Consider the following 18,659-nt stretch of genomic DNA (forward strand, 5'->3'; position numbering starts at 1 on the left):
ATACTCCTGTCAATATTCTCAATCCCGACTGTGTACCAAAATGTTTGTCTTGTGTTTTTCTATTGGGGGCAACAGAATAATACATTAATAATAATAATACATTTTATTTATATGGCGCCTTTCATGGCACTCAAGGTCGCCGAATGTATTGTGTAGAATGTATTGTGTAGTGTCCGACTCTCTCTTTCTTTGATCTGCCTAGGCCGTTGGTCTGCACCACGCCTAAAGACATCAGCTGTGCGTCTTCACTCCAGCAAATGTAATATTACCAGTCCTACCTACATACGGACACCCTTATCTGCCATGAGTGTCCATTCAGATCATCGTTTTGCTATAAATCCTGGTACGATATATCTTGCAAATTCAAGCTGAAACATCTTCGAATTGATACCAATCATATTCTGTAAAATGTACCTCGTTTATTAAAAGACGGGGATATTTTTAAATAAACATTCATTTAAAATATATTGTCTCATATTTAACATACCTGCATTGTTAAAATACAGAGCAGAATATATTTGACACAATAGTGTGTACTGTAGTATACAGTAAAGTACACAAGGGAACTAGGCATTAGATGGCTGTGGTCACATGGACACATCGGTCTCTGTGTTCTGTAACATTCTTCTCTAGGGACGGATCGACTAAAACTAGCATGGCACATTCGGAAGTATCAGCTTCCATATCCTCTCCATATCTTTGAGTCTCTTTTTGAATGGATGTACATTTTCCCTTCTCAGACATGAGTCCTGTTGAATATTTCAACAGAACAGTGCCGACAGTCAGTGGTCAGGCTCGTCATAGTAACGCTTCTTAATGGCCCTGTACTTCCTCAGGAAGTAAAGAGCCTCCAGCTCCTTGATGACAAACTCCCCACGGTCGACCAGCTTTTTAATCTTCTCAGGGTCAGTTACATCTTTGTTCTTCATGAAGGCGTTCTTCAGACGTTCTCGAAAGTAGACTGCTCCTTTGGGGTATTCTCGTCCAAGGTACAGTAGCTGTCAATGGAAGGAAAGACAGAGGTGCTTTAGAACATTATCTAGGCATGGACCATTTATTGTTACTGGTAGTAGTCGCTCTATGAGTAGAGGGCTGCAAGGGAATTTTCCTGGCTACACTGTGTACAGGTTTTTACTTTTGCCTGCTCTGTCAGTGTGTAAAGCGCATTGAGTCGCATCTGTGAGAAATGCGCTATACAAATAAAACTTGATTTGATTTAGCTACCAAACATGACTACATAGGCTGCTGTAGTGACCATTGACTGTAAACATTTATTGACAGGCTGCATGAATGAAAGATCAGTGGTGTCATTGAAAGTAGCGTAGTGAGTGTTAGCGCAAACCTTCAAAGGTATACAGACAGTATGAACTTACATTCTTGTAAAGCCTGAAGACCTCCCCTTTCAAAGGGTTGGCCATGTCACTTGCTAGTACTGTTGTGGCTTTCACTGCTGAAAAGAGAAACAAACAAATATAGTGACGGAGAAGAAGAAGAGAAAGCAAACTTGTGATGACACATATGTACCAGCTAGATAAAAGCACAGACGTTAGCAGCAATACAACAGTGAGTGTGCGCTTTTATTTTCCAATCATGCAAACACTTACCTTGTTATGAAGCTTTAGGTCTATTGCAACAATGTTACCATAACTACCTGGCAAGGATGGGGGTTAACGTCGTTAGCCTCATGCTAGCCCTCTAGCTAATTTAGCTAGTTAGGCTGGGCAAATACCCTGGCCTCGGCGATCAAAACAGCCACTACATAGGCTAAACAATCGAATGTTATTCTATATGCGCTACAATGACTCTTTAATCAAATAAACCTTTACACACAGTGCCAGTGGTCTGATACTGTACCTTGCTGGTAGTTTGTCCTTCGCTCACATAATCCGGGTGGGTAAACTTCTTCTTCTTCTTTTTATTTGATTGGCGGTTGGCAACCAGCTTAAGGTGCATTACCGCCACCTACTGGACTGTGTGGCGCATTACCACCCCCTACCGGGTGGGTAAACAATGCCGTTCACCGTTTAAGAATATCGCAAAGAGCAACAACTCACTGCGCATGCGTCGGCGTTTCCAAGACGTCACTTGAGTTGACATCCCTCCAAGAACAGGGGGCCGTTCCACTAACGTTGATTAGTATATCGGCGATTAAAATAAATCCTGCGATCAGGCAACTCGGGATTGGAATTCAAGCCTCAGGTGATTCCTCGAACGAGGATCAGGCTTGTGTCATGAGTGTTCACAGAACACCGGCTTAGAAATCCTCGATATGGGCGCGTGCACGCAGACATAAAGAGCCCCGAAGAGTCAAACTGTCGAAATGAAGATTGATCTTTATGAAGACGACAGATAAGATGTAAAATAGTGTAATACTGCCGCAATTAACAAGGCGAGGGAAATGGTTTGGCTAGAAATTGCTGACCGATTAAAAGCGTAGGTCATACTAGCCCTAGTTATTGTTATATGTTCATATTTTAATAAATTAATATTTACTACTGTAACCACTAAGCGAGATTATCTTCTAATCGGCGATAATGTTCTAAGCGGCGATAATTTAATCTTGCGTTCGGTTCCATCAATGTGGCTCAAATAATTCGCTGTTTGGTTGCTATGCAACCTATCCTCCCGAGTTATTCTGGTCGCGAGCAGGCTTAGAGGTTGGTTTAGGTAAAACGTGTCAAAATTGTCTCACAGGCGGAAACTATATCCCGAACGACAGTTCCGTCAAGTGTCTTTTAGGAAATATTAGTTCCCACTTTTTACGAGATAGATAGATTGTTTGACTGTGTGATAGATAACTTGATATTTTGAAAGTGTGATAGATAGATAGATAAATTAAAAAGTGTAAAAAATAAAATAAAATAGGTACGTGAATCAACTTGCATTGCTGTCATTACAGCAGTGAGGTTGGCGCAGTGGTTAAGGCAGCCAGCTAGAGTTCCAAAGGCTGCGGGTTCGAGACTTGGTTTAACTTATTTTATTTTTTTTTTTACATTTAACCGAAGCCTTCATGCAAATCGATTTACAATATATATATATATATATATGTCTAAGTGAATCATCTATCCATCAGTAATCATAAGAAAAAATTATCTATGCCAAATCCAGGGTCCAGTTGAAGAACATAATTTACTCAGAAAGGCTTCAAACACCATTGTAATCGTGTCAGTTCTTGTAAATTAGCCTGCACCATCATTTTATAGCCTATATACTTACTATTACTATATTTTAGATGAGATTTTAGATTAGATTCAGACAACGAAATGCAATAAAAAGTGTGTCTGAAGAGGGATTTGAACCACTGTCTTAAAAAGACGAATAAATACCACGACAGCGGTCAATACCACTAGGCCATTGTGACGATATTACAGTTTATAGCCTGCTGCTGATATCACCACAGTAGTAAATATTCATTTATTAAAATATGAACATATAACAATAACTAGGGCTAGTATGACCTACGCTTTTAATCGGTCAGCAATTTCTAGCCAAACCATTTCCCTCGCCTTGTTAATTGCGGCAGTATTACACTATTTTACATCTTATTTGTCGTCTTCATAAAGATAAATCTTCATTTCGACAGTTTGACTCTTCGGGGCTCTTTATGTCTGCGTGCACGCGCCCATATCGAGGATTTCTAAGCCGGTGTTCTGTGAACACTCATGACACAAGCCTGATCCTCGTTCGAGGAATCACCTGAGGCTTGAATTCCAATCCCGAGTTGCCTGATCGCAGGATTTATTTTAATCGCTGATATACTAATCAACGTTAGTGGAACGGCCCCCTGGTTCCCAATCATATTCTGCAAAATATGTTGTTTATTATATGATATATGATGATGATATGGTGATATTTGTCATTTGGAATAAACATTCATTTGAAATACCCTTTGTCCTTCTTGTATTTAACCTACACCTCCATTATCAAAATACATTGCACAGCAGAATACATTTCACCAATTGAAACTTGCATGGCACATTCAGAAGTATAAGCTCCATGCTCTCCCTATCTTTCCATCTGTTCATGATTGCATATTCATTTTCCCTGATCAGACACAAGTCCTGTTGAATATGTTGAAGGAACAGCGTCAAGAAGAGTCAACCAGTCAGTGTCTAGTGTCATCTAAATCCATCTTTATGGCCCTGTACTCCTTCAGATAGTATAACGTCTTCAGATCCTTGATCACAGACTCCCCATTGTCGACCAGGTTTTTGATCTTCTCAGGGTCTGTTTCATCTCTGTTCGCCAGGAACCCTTTCCTCAGGCATTCCCTGAAGTACACTTCTCCTTTGGGGTATCCTCGTCCAAGATACAGTAGCTGTCAATGGAAGGAAACAGAGAGGACCATTACAACATTATCTAGAACTATTTCATCCATATTCTACATAGGCTGCTGTAGTGCGATTATGATCATTATTATGTTGTTGAAAGTAGTGCAGATGAGTACGTGCAAATGCAACCTTCAGAAGTAAGTGCATTGTGTCAAGACTTGATGAACTTACATTCTTGTAAAGCTTGAGGACCTCCCCTCTCAGAGGGTTAGCCATGTCACTCCTAGTACTACTGTGGCTTTCGCTGCTGAAATGAGAAACAAACCCATTTTGTGACCACCTTTTTCACAAGCAAAAAGCCCAGACGTTAGCTAGCAATACAACACATGTGCGTATGTCTTACTGTCATTCATACAACTTGTGATGAAGCTTTAAACCGATTGGAACTAACGTTACCTCAACTGATGCTTTCAATATGAACTTCTAGCAAAGTGAATAAGCTGGTCTCGGCGATCAAAACACCCGTTGTGAACAATCAAAGGTGCATCCGATATAATGAAGCTTAAATGACATACATAACACACACTGTATGCCTGATACTGTTGTAGCAAGCAAACTGTGTACTTTGTCCTTCGCCCACACGACTCGAGCTCATAGTATGATTAATATGAGTTCGTAAAAATGCCGTTAACAGTTTCACAATGTCGCAAAGAAAAACATTTCACTGCGCATGCGTTGGCGTTTCCATGGTAGCGTGGACGCTTGAAGAAGAGTTGACATACCTCCAAGAAAAGATGGTGAGAAGTTTTCTAACCTAGCAAAATGTTCTGCATGTAAACATGTGTAATACTAGTCAATTTAGAGAGTATACCGATAATATTTTGCGGTGGTTTGCATTCGTAGCTTAGTTGTTTGTTTACAAGTCAGTGTATCGTGTTAAGTGAACTACAGTTAACGTAGCTGGTTAAACAGTTAAACTCTACACTGGCTTCCTGTTAAGTTCAGAATAGATTTCAAGATCCTTCTGCTTGTTTATAAAGCTCTCACTGGCACAGCACCAGAATATCTGAAAGACCGTTTCCTAGCATATCAGCCCAATAGAGCTCTCAGGTCTTCTGACGCTGGTTTTCTCTGTGTACCACATGTACAAAAGAAGAGATTTGGTGAGGCTGCATTCACATTTTATGCACCCAAATTGTGGAATGCACTGCCAGTTTACATTAGGGATGCAACCTCAGCAAATATGTTCAAGTCTGGATTAAAAACCCATCTTTTTAATATTGCCTTTAAATGACTAAATAATTAAATTATGATTATATAATGATTAAAGCACTTTGAGCTGCAACGTTTGCAGGAAAAGCGCTATAAAAATAAAAGTCATTATTGTTATTATTAGCTGGACATCTAACTCAGATTCTAAGTCCCCTCCACCACCCCCTCCACCTCCACCACAACAAGTCATTGGCCCAGGCAACTCGCTAGCTAATCTGCTGTCTTTACTGCAAATCTGTATTGCCTCTTCACAATAAATTTCAACCTGGTCTTACATTCAAAGTATTCTATTCTATCCCCTAACTTTCTATTATTTATGTTTTCTCCACCCAATGTTAGCCACCCAAGGATGCAAAGGTATGAGATTATGAATAGAATAATATAATAGGCTATTGGATCTAGGTCTCGCCTAGAAATAAGTTAAATAGCTACAGGTGGTGTACAGTAGTTGTAGTTTATTTGAGAATATTTCCTCCGGAGTCTTCTCCACACTTCCGTCCACTTCTTCAGTTGCTTGGCTTCAGAAAGCAATTGCCTACACTGAGACATCAGGTCACGTTTAACATGTTGAACTGTTGGTTTTGCTTCAAGTCTGCCAAAAAGAAAGGAGGAGGCAAACTCAGCAAGGCTGAAAAGGAGAGACTACAGAGGGAAGAGGATGAGAGGAGACAGATGGAGGAGGGTAATAATAATGCCTTTTAATTTACATTTATGACAATTATTTCTGCTGTTCTACTGTATACAGGTATGTATGTGTGATTGCTTCATTGGTGATTTCATGTGCCCAGTTTGACATGATGCAGTGGGACTTCACTTTCTGGGGCGGCTGTGGCTCAACAGGTAGAGCCGGCGTCTAATGATCGCAAGGTCGGCAGCTCAGTGGTTCGAACCCCAGCTGGCCCACGTGTCGAAGTGTGCTTGAGCGAGGCACTGAACCCCTAATTGCTCCAGGGTCACCTTCTATGGCTCTGACCCCTTGTCTAGAGCATAACATACACATTGTTGTCCTCTGTGCAATGCGCAGAAAAAAAAAATGCACCGGAGGAGAAGAACTCCTCCTGGGGAGGCTGTGGCGTAGGAGGTAGAGCTGCCGTCTAATGATCGCAAGGTTGGCAGATCGGCGGTTCGAGCCCTGACTGGCCACATGTCGAAGTGTCCTTGGGCAAGACACTGAACCCCAAATTGCTCCCAGTGAGCGGGCCGGCGCCTTGCATGGTAGCTTGCCGCCATTGGTGTGTGAATGTGTGTGTGAACGGCTGAATGAGAGGCCATTGTAAAGCGCTTTGGAATAAGGCGCTATATAAGTCAGTTCATTTACCATTTAACTCCTTCCCTTCAGATCGTCAGCAGCAACAAAGCATATTGAGAGAGACGAGGGCACAAGGAATCGAGGGAAGACTTTAGAGATTTTGGTTCTGTTGTGTTCTGCAGAGGAGGCTCGTCTGGTGGCAGAGCGGGAGGAGCAGGAGAGGCTGGAGAGGGTGAGGAAGGAACAGGCGGAGCAGCAGAGGCTGGAGTTAAAGGTAGGACATTTTTTCTGTAGCCTAGTCAAGTCAAGTCAAGTCAGCTTTATTTCTATAGCATGTTTACATACAGCAGCAGCTGAACCAAAGTGCTTCACAGGTGTAGAACAGGTACAGTAAAGTGCAGGATATTAAATAAGATGCAACACAATACAATACAAGATATGATACAATTAAAGAAGAGAAGATAAAAGGACTAAAAACAATAAAACAATAAAAGGGTCAGGGTCTGAGCGGCCCGTACATGGAGGGGGAGGCTGTTCCAAAGCTAGCCTACGCTTTTCTATAAGACTTTCATGTGCGTCATTTTCTGTGCCCCCAAATGTATCCTTGCACGTTTTTCTTTCTTCTTTTTTTATTCTGAGGTTAAAACAACAATGTAATCAACCTCAACCGTAAGGAGTGTTATTTAGGTGTCAAGAGACCAAGTGAGAGTGTGAATACTGGCTTGCACTGTTGACAGGACAATGAGCGTAGAGAAGATGAGCTGAATGAACTGCGCCATCTACTGGAGGACAACCAGACTGCAGTGACTAAATGGGAAACTGATTCCAGAGAGAAAGCCAAGGTGTGTAATAGTAAATTCACTCATGGTAAATTTCCCACACAGATAAGATCAGTTTGTGGCTCGCAGCGAAGTCCTTCTCTTGCCATTACAGATAATTAAAAAAAAGACACTTGGACAATTTATATGCTCTAACTTAGACCTATGTAGTCTAGGTGCAACTTCTAGAAGACGTTATTTAGATGAACCCTGTTTTACAGTACATGGTTAAACTCTGCGTGGCGCACCACATCATCACAAGGTTCCTGGTTCGATTCCGACCCCTGATATATCCTGCATGTCACCCCTCCTGTCTCTCACCCATCCTTCCTGTCAATCTCTATTGTCTCTATCCCAAAGAAGCAGAAATGCCCTAAAACAGTTTTTTTAGAAGCTTTTCTCTTGCCCTCTGTGCAGTGGGAGAGGTACATGCGCTGTGTGGGCAGCCCGGACCCCTCGGTGCAGCAGGAGATCAACACCTTTATCAACCTATGGAGGGAGGACCCGGAGGTCCAGATCACACTGGTGCTGAAGGAATGTGCCCTCGCTCTACAGGTCAGCTAATCAATCCCAGATTCACGCTAACTTTATTTGTATAGAGAAAGAGCTTTTGCACAAAATACATTTGTCACAAGTGCTTGATAGCAATCTGGACCTGAACCTCAAAAGGGTAAGCAAAGGGCAACAATTGCAAGAAAACAACATTGTAACCGGGGAGGAAACCTTTGAAGGAACCATGTTCAATTGGGGTAGGCCATCTTCCTCTGGTTCGCCTGGGTGGGTGGGAGTTCAGAGGCCAGACAGTTGTTCGTTGGAGCTTGGCTGGTTCTATTCGAGGATTCTATCACACTGTTGAGTTGTGATGATTGACATGAACTGTCCTGATTTCTCCTGAAGTTGATAGAGGAGCTGGACGGTCTTCTGAGGGACCACCCTGAACCTGCTGATGTTCAGAGGTACCAGGAGACCCTCCTCTCCCTCCAGACCCTCATCCACTCCAAACATGAGAAAACCACAGAGGAGATACTCAAGGCAAGATGGCTAGAGAAACATGAAGATTTTTGTTGTTGTTGTTGTTCGTCCGCAAGGCATTTTTCGTTTCAGATCTGTCTGTGCTTACTGTGTCCATTTCTTCGCAGCGGGCCAATAAGCACTCTGACATCGTGACAGGGAACATGCAGACGGTGGTTGAAGATGAGAACATCACTCTGTGTCTGTGGGCCAACCTGAACAAGAACCAAAGGTATGTCTATGGTCTACACAAAACTACTTCTAGTTGCTTCTATCCCACGCACAAATAGTGGGACGATTCTTCTTAAATGATCCCATCTGATCTGATTGTACATGACAGATAAAAGCACAACAAGGTGGGATATCTAGCCAATCCTTTCAACGATCAGTGATCATCAAGGGGGAGGAGATGAACTTAAACTAGACAGGTACAATTCCTGTGGAAATTGTGAAGTATGCTTGCCCCCCCCCCGGGCCACTCCACTGCACCCCCCGGTGAAAACCGCGTTTCTCTAGCTCACCCAGGGGCCGAGCTAACTAGCGCTAGCTAACTAGTTAGCGCTAGTTAGCTAAGTCCCCTGTACCTCCCTGCACCCCCCTGCACTTTACGTCACTCAGAGGCCAAGCTGTGGCGTTTTGAATATCGGCCCATTCATTGTCTATGGGATTTTGTCCGCTAAACGGGGCAACCGTATGCCGTAACCTTCCGTCGGACAATAGCAACGCGAGTTGGAATGAGCCGCACGTTTTGACACCTCTCATGTCTACCTCGTGCCAAAACTGTGGGACACCTAGCCGGGGTAAATTTTGCTATAATAATAATATATATGTACAATGCCTTGCATCCTGCAAGCACACTAAATGAAAAGGCAGTGAGACACGGCTCCCCTGTGTGCTGGTTCATCGACAGTCTTGTCGTCGCCAGGTTCAAAGCGATCCAGTTCGAGGAGGTGGGCCTGGGCTTCCAACTGCCCAAGCTGCTGGCCCTGAGCGACGTGGCCGTGAGAATCCTCCACACCCGCTACGACCACCTCTCTCACCTGGTCGAGCCGGGCCTCCCCCCCCGGGGCCAGACCGCCAGCCGTTGGTCCCTGGGGGGAGCCGGGGAGGAGCCCTGCCTGGGGACAGGCACCCACGTGGCCAAGCAGGGGGAGGCGGAGGGGGACGGGGACGGGGACGGGAGAGAGAGCTCACAGCAGGGAGGCACAGAGGAGGAGGTGCAGTCTGTGAAAGGGTTTGATGGCAGGAAGGTAAGATGCACACCATGATTCACTGATGATTGTATACATGTATTCAGTACATTTAGCCCATGCTGGACTCCTGTGGTGTGTGACATTGTGTGTGTGTGTGTGTGTGTGTGTGTGTGTGTGTGTGTATATATACAAGAGTGCTGTGAGTGTGCTCTCTGTGAGGGAGGACAGGAAGACTGCTCAGAAGCATCTGGAGGAAGGGGAGGGTCAGATAGAGACTCTGGTGGAGGTAGCTAGCTCTGGTAAGATACACACACACACACACACACACAACACTGCATCACTACATTCCATACCATTCACTGATCCCGTAGTAGGCTTTGTGGAGTGCAGGCCCGTCGCCCACCTACTGTATGTTTTCCCCAGGTGAGGTGGACTCTGTGGCCACGCCCGTGGAGCAGGTGATTGACAGCTGCGAGGCGCAGGTGGTGGACCTGCAGCAGTACACGCCCCTGGGCGGGGTCTTCTACTGCCACGTGTTCCGCCTGCCACCACAGGCCCAGCAGCTCAAGGGCTGGGAGTTCAGAGAGGTATCGGAATAGAATATATGTGTGTATTTATATTTATATATATTTTTTTTGCAACATTCACGAATAGAGAGCCGCAATAGCAGCAGTTGTGTGTCGTGAGGAGAGTGATTTTTAGGGTGTACTACATTTTTCACATAGTATTTTGTATTTTAAACAGATACTGGTATAGTGCTAGATACAGTATATCTCAAAAGTGAGTACACCCTTTAGATTTTTGCAAATATTCTGTTATATCCTTTCAGGGGATAACATTATCCTACTGAAACTTTGATATAACTTAAAGTAGTGAGTGTGCTGCTTGAATAACAGTATAGATTTATTGTCCTTTGAAAATGACTCAGTACACAGCTGTTAATGTCTAAACAGCTGGCAACAAAAGTGAGTACACCCCATAGTGAACATGTCCTAATTGTGCCCAATGATGTTGTTTTCCCGCCCTGGTGTCATGTGACTCGTTAGTGTTACAAGGATTCAGGTGTAAATGATAAGCAGGGCTGTTAAATATGGTGTTTTGGGCACAATTCTCTCTGAATGCTGGACAACATGGCACCTCATGGCAAGGAACTCTGAGCGGCTGAAAAAAATGATTATTGCGCTCACAAAGATGGCCTTGGCTATAAGAAGATTGCCAACACCCTGAAAATGAGTTGCAGCACAGTGGCTAAGATCATACAGCGGTTTTCCAGGACAGGTTCCACTCGGAACAGGCCTCGCCAGGGTCGACCAAAGAAGTTGAGTCCACGTGCTCAGCGTCATATCCAGAGGTTGGTTTCCAAAAATAGATGTGCGAGTGCTTCCAGCATTGCTGCAGAGGTTGCAGAAGTGGGATGTCAGCCTGTCAGTGCCCAGACCATACGCCGCACACTGCATCAAATCGGTTTGTATGGTCGTCGCCCCAGACAGAAGCCTCTTCTGAAACCGATGCATAAGAAAGCCCGCAAACAGTTTGCTGAAGACAATGAATCCAAGAACATGAGTTACTGGAATCATGTCCTGTGGTCTGATGAGACCAAAATAAACCTGTTTGGGTCAGATGGTGTCCGGCGTGTGTGGCGGCACCCTGGTGAGGAGTACCAAGACAAATGTGTTTTGCCTACAGTCAAGCATGGTGGTGGCAGCATCATGGTCTGGGGCTGCATGAGTGCTGCCGGCACTGGGGAGCTGCATTTCATTGAGGGACACATGAATTCCAATATATACTGTGACATCCTGCAGCAGAGCATGTCTCTTCGGAAACTGGGCCGTAGGGCAGTTTTCCAACATGATAATGACCCTAAACACACCTCCAATGGGGCTTTTCCATCAGCAGCCCAGGTCGGTTCAGCCCGCTTTAGCCCGCTTTTGATCAGTTCTGGTTTTCCATTATACACAAACCGACCCGGACTAGTAGGAGGAGTAGACGATAGTAGGCGGAGTTACGGTGTGCAGCGTCACACGTCACACGCAGCCTGGCAAAAAGCTTCCGGGTGTACACAGCAACAACAGCCGTGATTTTTTTGGAGAGAAAGAGAAAGAGAGAGAGGAAGCTATGTACACATAATAAAGTCATGTTTTTTGAACCCTTAAAACCACTGCCTTCACTTGTCTGCTTTATGAACTGTAGTATCATCATCGGGAAACGCCGACAAGACGCGAATCTACCGGCATTTGACTCATGAGTGAACGGCGAAAATGGCTGGACGGCACAGCAGCAGCAGCGGGTGAACTCCCGGTTCATCGAGTTTACGGTTAAAAGCATAACTTCTCGGGGTGTCAGCGCGGTGGTTAAGAGCTCAAAATGACCGTAGACCGATGGTTTAGTTTAGTTTAGTTTAGTTTATTAGTTTATTATATCGAGGACAATCCAAATACATGAACCATATAAAATACAGTAAAAAAGGCAGCGTTAGCCTAGTCGGCTAATTTTCAGCTGAAGTCCCCGGCCAGTTGCAACATGGCATCCTGAAAAGTAACGTCATTAGTTAAAATAAAACATTTAAATATTCTAAGAACACATGGCTGAGACAAGGTACCCCAACATCACACTTGACAAAACAAACACGTAAGCAAGCTGAGGTGGTTGAAGGGGCTACAACAAACACCACATACACACTTATGGGGGCAGCGACATTTCAAGCACATAGAAGCCACAGGACAATTACAGGCCACACAACATTAAGCACTTACAAACAGCAATACATTAAACAAAACAAAAGGCATTATGGGGAGGCAGCACAGAGAGGGATTAATGAGGACAAGTATAGTTCTGTGTCAGCCAGGCTTTCATGTGTGTTGTGAAGGTGGAGTAAGTATGTATGTCTTTGAGTTGGTTGGGTAGTGAGTTCCAGTTTTCTATTGCTATCACTGAGAAGGATTGCTTACTGAAGGTGCTTTTCCTGAATGGAACTATAAGGTCACCACGAGAGGTGCTTCTGGTGGGCCGTAAGCTGTGGTCACGCTGGTGTATGAAAGAGTTAAGCGGGGGAGGAGCTTTGTTATGCAGAATTTTATGGATGAGACAGATGTTTTTGTATTTGATGGTGTCTTCCCAGCTAAGGTATTTATATTTGTCTAGGATGGTACAGTAGTGTGTGCTGTTGGGCTTCTGGTCCATGACCTTAAGGGTCCGCTTGTATAGGGTGGCTAATGGCTTTAGGGAAGTGCTGTATGCATGGCCCCAGCTTGTCAAACAATATGTGAGGTGCGACATAATTGATGCGTCCATATATAGTCTGGCAGCACTCATGGTCAGTGAGCTTCTGATGTACCTGAAGTTTGCCAGGCCAAACTTCACCCTACCAGACACTTTCTTGATGTGCTCTTTGAAAGTCAGGTTTGAATCAATGATGATCCCTAAATATTTGAACGACGGAACTATACTAATGTTTTGCCCTGAAATGGTTATGTTTGCCGTGGTCATATTGTGTTGTTTGGAGAAGAACATTCCTACAGTTTTTTTAACGTTGAGCTGGAGGCAAGAGCTGTTGAGCCATTTGGTGACCTTTTCCATAGCAGAGCTAAGTTTGGCAGCTGCCAGGTGTTTGTTCTTGTCATGCACATATAAAACAGTGTCATCAGCATACATTTGTACATGCACTTCTGGGCAGACAGATGGTAGGTCGTTGATATATAGGCTAAACAAGAGTGGGCCAAGTATGGAGCCTTGTGGTACCCCGGTGCAAGACATGATGGTAGGTGAGCGCTGATTGTTTATCTGGACTAGCTGATTTCTGTCACTGAGATATGAGTCCAACCATTTAAGGGCTGATGGCAAGAAGTTAAAGGCAGACAGCTTGGTGATAAGGACCTGGTGATTGACTGTGTCGAAGGCTTTGCGGAGATCTAAAAACACAGCACCTACAACACCTCCTCTATCAACCATACCTTTGACCTTTTCTAGGAAGTAGCAGTTGGCCGTTTCTGTAGAGTGTAGGGTCCTAAAGCCAAACTGCATTGGATGAAGGGGAAATGGGCTATTGCTTAAAAAGTGAACGAGCTGCTCTGTAACCCACTTCTCAGTGACCTTGGAGATAATGGGTAAAATACTGATTGGCCTATAGTTACCAACATCCTGCAAAGTTAGCAAAGGAGTATTGTGTTTGTACCACCTCCACAGCCGGTGTTATTCACGGGCAAAGACGGTGCATAATAGCGATTTTTGTGTTGTGCTTGTTGTAAATAAAAGTTCTATGATTCATTGAAATGACATTAAACTAAGATAATACGATGGTCAGCATAATTTTTCGAATCTTTATTAATAAGCTATTACAGAAACTCTAGTGACATTTTCCTAGAGCGAATGTGGTATTTCAAGATGGCGGTTAGTGAAGAAATCTATGGACATGGGATGACGATTTCCATTGACCAATCAACGGTGTGCAGCGTCACACGTCACACGCAGCCTGGCAAAAAGATCCGGATCTTAAACTTTAGACCCTGGTGTCGATGTGGAGCTAAAGAAGCGAGCCGAGCCGACCTGGGACGACAAATGGAAAAGGGGAAAAGAAGCAGGCCGAAGCGGGCTGGCTTGCTTTGGCCTGCTTTGGCCCTGTAATGGAAAAGCGCCACAAGATGACAACGGCCTTGCTGAAGAAGCTGAAGGTTAAGGTGATGGACTGGCCAAGTATGTCTCCAGACCTAAACCCAATTGAGCACATGTGGGGCAACCTCAAGAGGAAGGTGGAGGAGTGCAAGGTGTCCAACATCCGTGGGCTCCGTGATGTCGTCATGGAGGAGTGGAAGAAGATTCCAGAAGCAACCTGTGCAGCTCTGGTGAATTCCATGCCCAGGAGGGTTAAAGCAGTGCTAGATAACAATGGTGGTCACACAAAATATTGACACTTTGGGCACAATTTAGACATGTTCACTATGGGGTGTACTCACTTTTGTTGCCAGCTGTTTAGACATTAACAGCTGTGTACTGAGTAATTTGAGTAATTTTCAATGGACAATAAATCTATACTGTTATTCAAGCAGCAAGCACACTGACTACTTTAAGTTATATCAAAGTTTAATTAAGATATTGTTATCCCCTGAATATTTGCAAAAATCTAAAGGGTGTACTCACTTTTGAGATATACTGTATAATAGATATGTAGATAGGTAGATAGATAGAAAGATACATTTATTGATCCCAGAGGAGAAATGGCCAGGAGTCCACATCCTCCTATTGGCTAATCACTTGCTCCAAAGGGGTGCTGCCTGCGGAGTCTCCCTCACCTGGATACATACAGTAAAAAAAATTGTGTGGTATCTCTTTAAGTATTCATGTACCCCCCCACGCCCCCCCCCCCTACCCAGCTGTTGGACACAGGCCTGCAGGTGTTCCGCTACCCGGTGGACCAGTCTCTGATCCAGAGCTCTGCCTCGGGGAGGCTTGAGGACAGCAGCGTCCTGGCCTGCCCCCTTGTTGGGGTGAGCGTCACCCTGCCCGACACGGTCCTGTTCCTGGAGGACCCCCAGGTGGCTCGCTGGGACCCGGCAGGTGAGACAGACAGGAGAACAGGGGGGGGGGGGTCGATCATGGATCGATCAATCAAACAATGAACTGAGAAATGATTTCCCCCCAATTATTTTGAAATTGTAATTTTATTTTGAATTTGTATATGTATGTATGTATGTATGTATGTATGTATGTGTGTTTGTGTGTGTATATATATATTTCTTTTTAATATCATTTCTTACAATTTCTTTTTTTAAATGTTTTTTACTACCATACAGATATTTGATATTTTATCTATTCACTAAATTGTTGGTAAAATTGGTAACTTGTTTGTATGTGTGTGTGTGTAGATGGGCAAATCTATATGCAGACATGTTTGGGTGGGAGGAGTGGAGGAACAATTCATGCCTTTTTCAATGTACATGACACATACATCTTCTATACTGGAATTAATATATTATAAAAAAACAAAAAAAACAATGAACTGATGGTGATGAGTTGTTTGAATCCGGCCGCTCCTCAGGTCAGCAGTGGAGGACGGACTGCCTCGCTGACATCTCCTACGACGAGACGGAGAGGAGGATCTCTTTCAAGATGGACTCCTTCTACGCCTTCACCCTGCTACAGGACTCGTACGCCAACATGCCCTTCCAGAGCTGGGAGCTCCGTCCGCTAGGCGATGACTCAGCCCTACTCACAATCACAGCAGCCCTTACTGAAGTCAGCATTACTGTCAGGGTAAGACTATCCATATGTACACTTACTGTATACACACACACACACACACACACACACACAGACACACAGGTTTTGTCACATACACAGTATAAAGACACGGCCAAATGCATGAAGCCTGACTCCCTGCTCCTGTGTGTGTGTCTGACAGGGCAGCCAGTGCATGCTGCACTCTGACCAGGAGCGAGGACTCTCGCATCTCCGAGGCAAATGGATGAGTCCCTCTGCCCTGCAGCAAGCCATGGTCAGCGCCGGGGTCAACATATTTGTCAACCAACACTCTGACAAGTACGTCAGCATCAATGCAAAGGTGAGCGCCACCTTGTGGCTGGCTGTGATAGCAACGACAGCAGTCATCTCTCTCTCTCTCTGAAAAATAAAATCATCCTGTTCAAACTTGGCCACGGTCAAGGTGAATCAAGAATCATGTTACAGCAGGAACCGGTTGAAATACTGTGCCATATGACCTCTAACCTGGAAGTACTGTTTCAACCCAATGCTGCATGTATCAATGTGAATGCAATTTCTGCAGCTCACATGGTAAATGGTAAATGGACTGCACTTATATAGCGCCTTTTTTGCTGCTCCAAATCGCTTTACAACGGCCTCTCATTCACACACACATTCACACACCAATGGCGGCAAGCTACCATGCAAGGCGCCGGCAATTTTGGGGTTCAGTGTCTTGCCCAAGGACACTTCGACATGTGGCTAGCCGGGGCTCGAACCGCTGATCTGCCAACCTTGTGATCATTAGACGGCGACTCGACCTCCTGCGCCACAGCTGCCCCAATATGCAATGCAGTGCATATCACATGCAGTGGCGTCATGCCTGTAGGTGGCACAATGGCACAATAAAACAATTATAATAATAAAAAAATAAAATAGAAAGAGATCTTTTTCAATTAGAATTAGTTTGAAGGATTAAGGCTCTCTAGATTCGGTTGTTATGTCGTGATGTGTTTCCGGGACGTTGGCTGAGGCGTTCTCTTCGAAATGCCGCAGTAATAATAATAATTCATTATATTTGTATAGAGCTTTTTCGAGGCTCTAAGACGCTGACAATATGGGAAAAACGGGAAAGTGCTGTGTCCCTTGTTGTATGAATAGATCCGAGTCTAAAAAACTATTGAATTGTCATTCTACCGCTTTAGTACACTGGTACTCTGGTGCAGGGAATTTTTTATTTGGACCTGGAAATTGCTAAACGTCACGCTTAGTCAGACTTAACCGAATTGCAGGAAAAAGCAGTTTCAGGTGTCACAGTTGAACACGCATGGCGTCTTGTACTGTGATACCTCACCCAGCGCAACTGTCTGCAACACAGCTGTCAGACTGAGAGGAGGCTGAATGTGATGTAACTCCCCTTTACAACATCCCCCCCCTCCCCAGGACCCTCTGACAGAGCATGCTGTGTATGAGCAGATGGCTCTAATGTCCTCCGCCTTCGCCTTCTCATGGAGCCAGTGGAACGCGCAGTGCGGAAAGGAGCATCTGGTGATGCAGGTAGCATGCAATGAGACACACACACACACGAGGCTTTATAGATCCCCAGAGAGAAAGAAAATGCTGCAGGTGTGTGCGTACACACACACAGCCACACTGTGACCTGCAATCAGGAACGAGGAAGAAGCTGCCATTTACAGGAAGTTAAACACCCTGGCTGGGTTTACTGGACAGACAGGATCATGATACACAATGACACAAGAGCATAATAATCCTCTTTGATCATATGATGTTAACCAACACGTGAACCTTGATGGTGAAATGTTGGAATGTTTCTCAGTACCGTTCCCGTAAGACAAACTCCTCCTCTCCTTTACATTTTAACCGTTTAACAGACGCTTTTATCCAAAGCGACTTACAATTAGAGATTACAGGGACACTCTCCCTGGAGTAACTTAGGGCTAAGTGACTTACTCAAGGGTGGTGTTCCCAGGTGGGATTTGAACACCAGTCCAACTCACTAACCACTAGGCCAGGCCACCACTACCTCTTAAGCTAACCCCACTACCCCTCTTCTCTCTCCTCCTAGGTGTGTGAGCACCCTGATGCGAGCCCAATCCCTGAGGAGGCCTGGTGTGTGTACCTCCTGGGAGCCCAGAGGAGCCAGAGGCTGAGGATCAAGGAGAGGAGCGAGGCCTTCTCCCCGGAGCTGGACCCCGGCAGCGAGTTCCACTCCACCTTCCTGCACATGCTCCGGGACGGGGCGAGCCCCCAGGCGCTGGAGAGGACCAGGGCTGCCCACCACCTGTTCATCCACGCCGTGCATAGGCTTCTGTGTGCCACGCGCCCACTCACATACTCATGAACCCTACTGTAGAACACTCAGTGTGTGTGTGTGTCACACACACACACACACACACACACACACACACACACACACACACACACACACACACATCTGTAGAACCAGTTACTTTATTTGTGCAAAGATTTTCACTCTCTTTGGAACATACCAAAGTGTATGAATTCGTAACAGTGAACACAGCAAAAAATGTGTGTGAGAATGTAACAAACACTGATTATAACAAATTGTTAGCAAGATATTCACATTTCCCCACACAATCTAATGCACTCAAACAGTAAAATTATAAATTAA

The 18,659-nt window shown here is 44.7% G+C and overlaps 2 protein-coding genes and 1 long non-coding RNA gene across 4 annotated transcripts; 1 reads left to right on the forward strand and 2 right to left on the reverse strand.

Annotated features, from left to right (window-relative positions):
* Positions 1 to 2: 2 nt before the first annotated feature.
* On the reverse strand, positions 3 to 1,900 carry lyrm5a (LYR motif containing 5a). 2 transcript variants are annotated; one of them, XM_080538668.1, is made up of 3 exons: positions 1,855 to 1,885; positions 1,374 to 1,447; positions 3 to 998 (listed from the first exon to the last, which is right to left on the reverse strand). In XM_080538668.1, exons 2-3 carry the CDS (start codon positions 1,416 to 1,418, stop codon positions 783 to 785), a joined length of 261 nt encoding a protein of 86 aa, XP_080394794.1. In that variant the 5' UTR covers positions 1,419 to 1,447; positions 1,855 to 1,885; the 3' UTR covers positions 3 to 782. The 2 variants fall into 2 exon arrangements, with proteins under 2 accessions (XP_080394794.1, XP_080394793.1); XM_080538667.1 differs by having other exon boundaries at positions 6 to 998; positions 1,374 to 1,450; positions 1,855 to 1,900.
* A 1,987-nt stretch (positions 1,901 to 3,887) lies between these two features.
* LOC308164594 lies at positions 3,888 to 4,880 on the reverse strand. The gene is made up of 3 exons (XR_013937643.1): positions 4,728 to 4,880; positions 4,503 to 4,578; positions 3,888 to 4,318 (listed from the first exon to the last, which is right to left on the reverse strand). It is a non-coding gene; the product is annotated as an uncharacterized lncRNA (long non-coding RNA).
* Positions 4,881 to 5,054: 174 nt separating this feature from the next.
* dnai7 (dynein axonemal intermediate chain 7) lies at positions 5,055 to 18,368 on the forward strand (the record flags this gene model as incomplete). The annotated part of the gene is made up of 15 exons (XM_080538322.1): positions 5,055 to 5,068; positions 6,135 to 6,225; positions 6,975 to 7,066; positions 7,530 to 7,634; positions 8,028 to 8,165; positions 8,508 to 8,642; positions 8,750 to 8,853; positions 9,547 to 9,871; positions 10,038 to 10,113; positions 10,238 to 10,401; positions 15,181 to 15,364; positions 15,846 to 16,060; positions 16,209 to 16,367; positions 17,450 to 17,563; positions 18,093 to 18,368. Exons 1-15 carry the CDS (start codon positions 5,066 to 5,068, stop codon positions 18,366 to 18,368), a joined length of 2,181 nt encoding a protein of 726 aa, XP_080394448.1. The 5' UTR covers positions 5,055 to 5,065.
* Between the last annotated feature and the right edge of the window lie 291 nt (positions 18,369 to 18,659).

Source organism: Nansenia antarctica, assembly GCF_963989245.1.
Source record: "Nansenia antarctica genome assembly, chromosome: 8".
Lineage (NCBI taxonomy): Eukaryota > Metazoa > Chordata > Actinopteri > Argentiniformes > Microstomatidae > Nansenia > Nansenia antarctica.

Bases quoted from the DNA above. Each gene is read 5' to 3' on its own strand.
- lyrm5a (XM_080538668.1), bottom strand. From the start codon at position 1,418: ATGGCCAACCCTTTGAAAGGGGAGGTCTTCAGGCTTTACAAGAAT. The intron at 999-1,373 runs GTAAGTTCATAC...TTCCATTGACAG, and splicing joins TCTTCAGGCTTTACAAGAAT to CTACTGTACCTTGGACGAGA.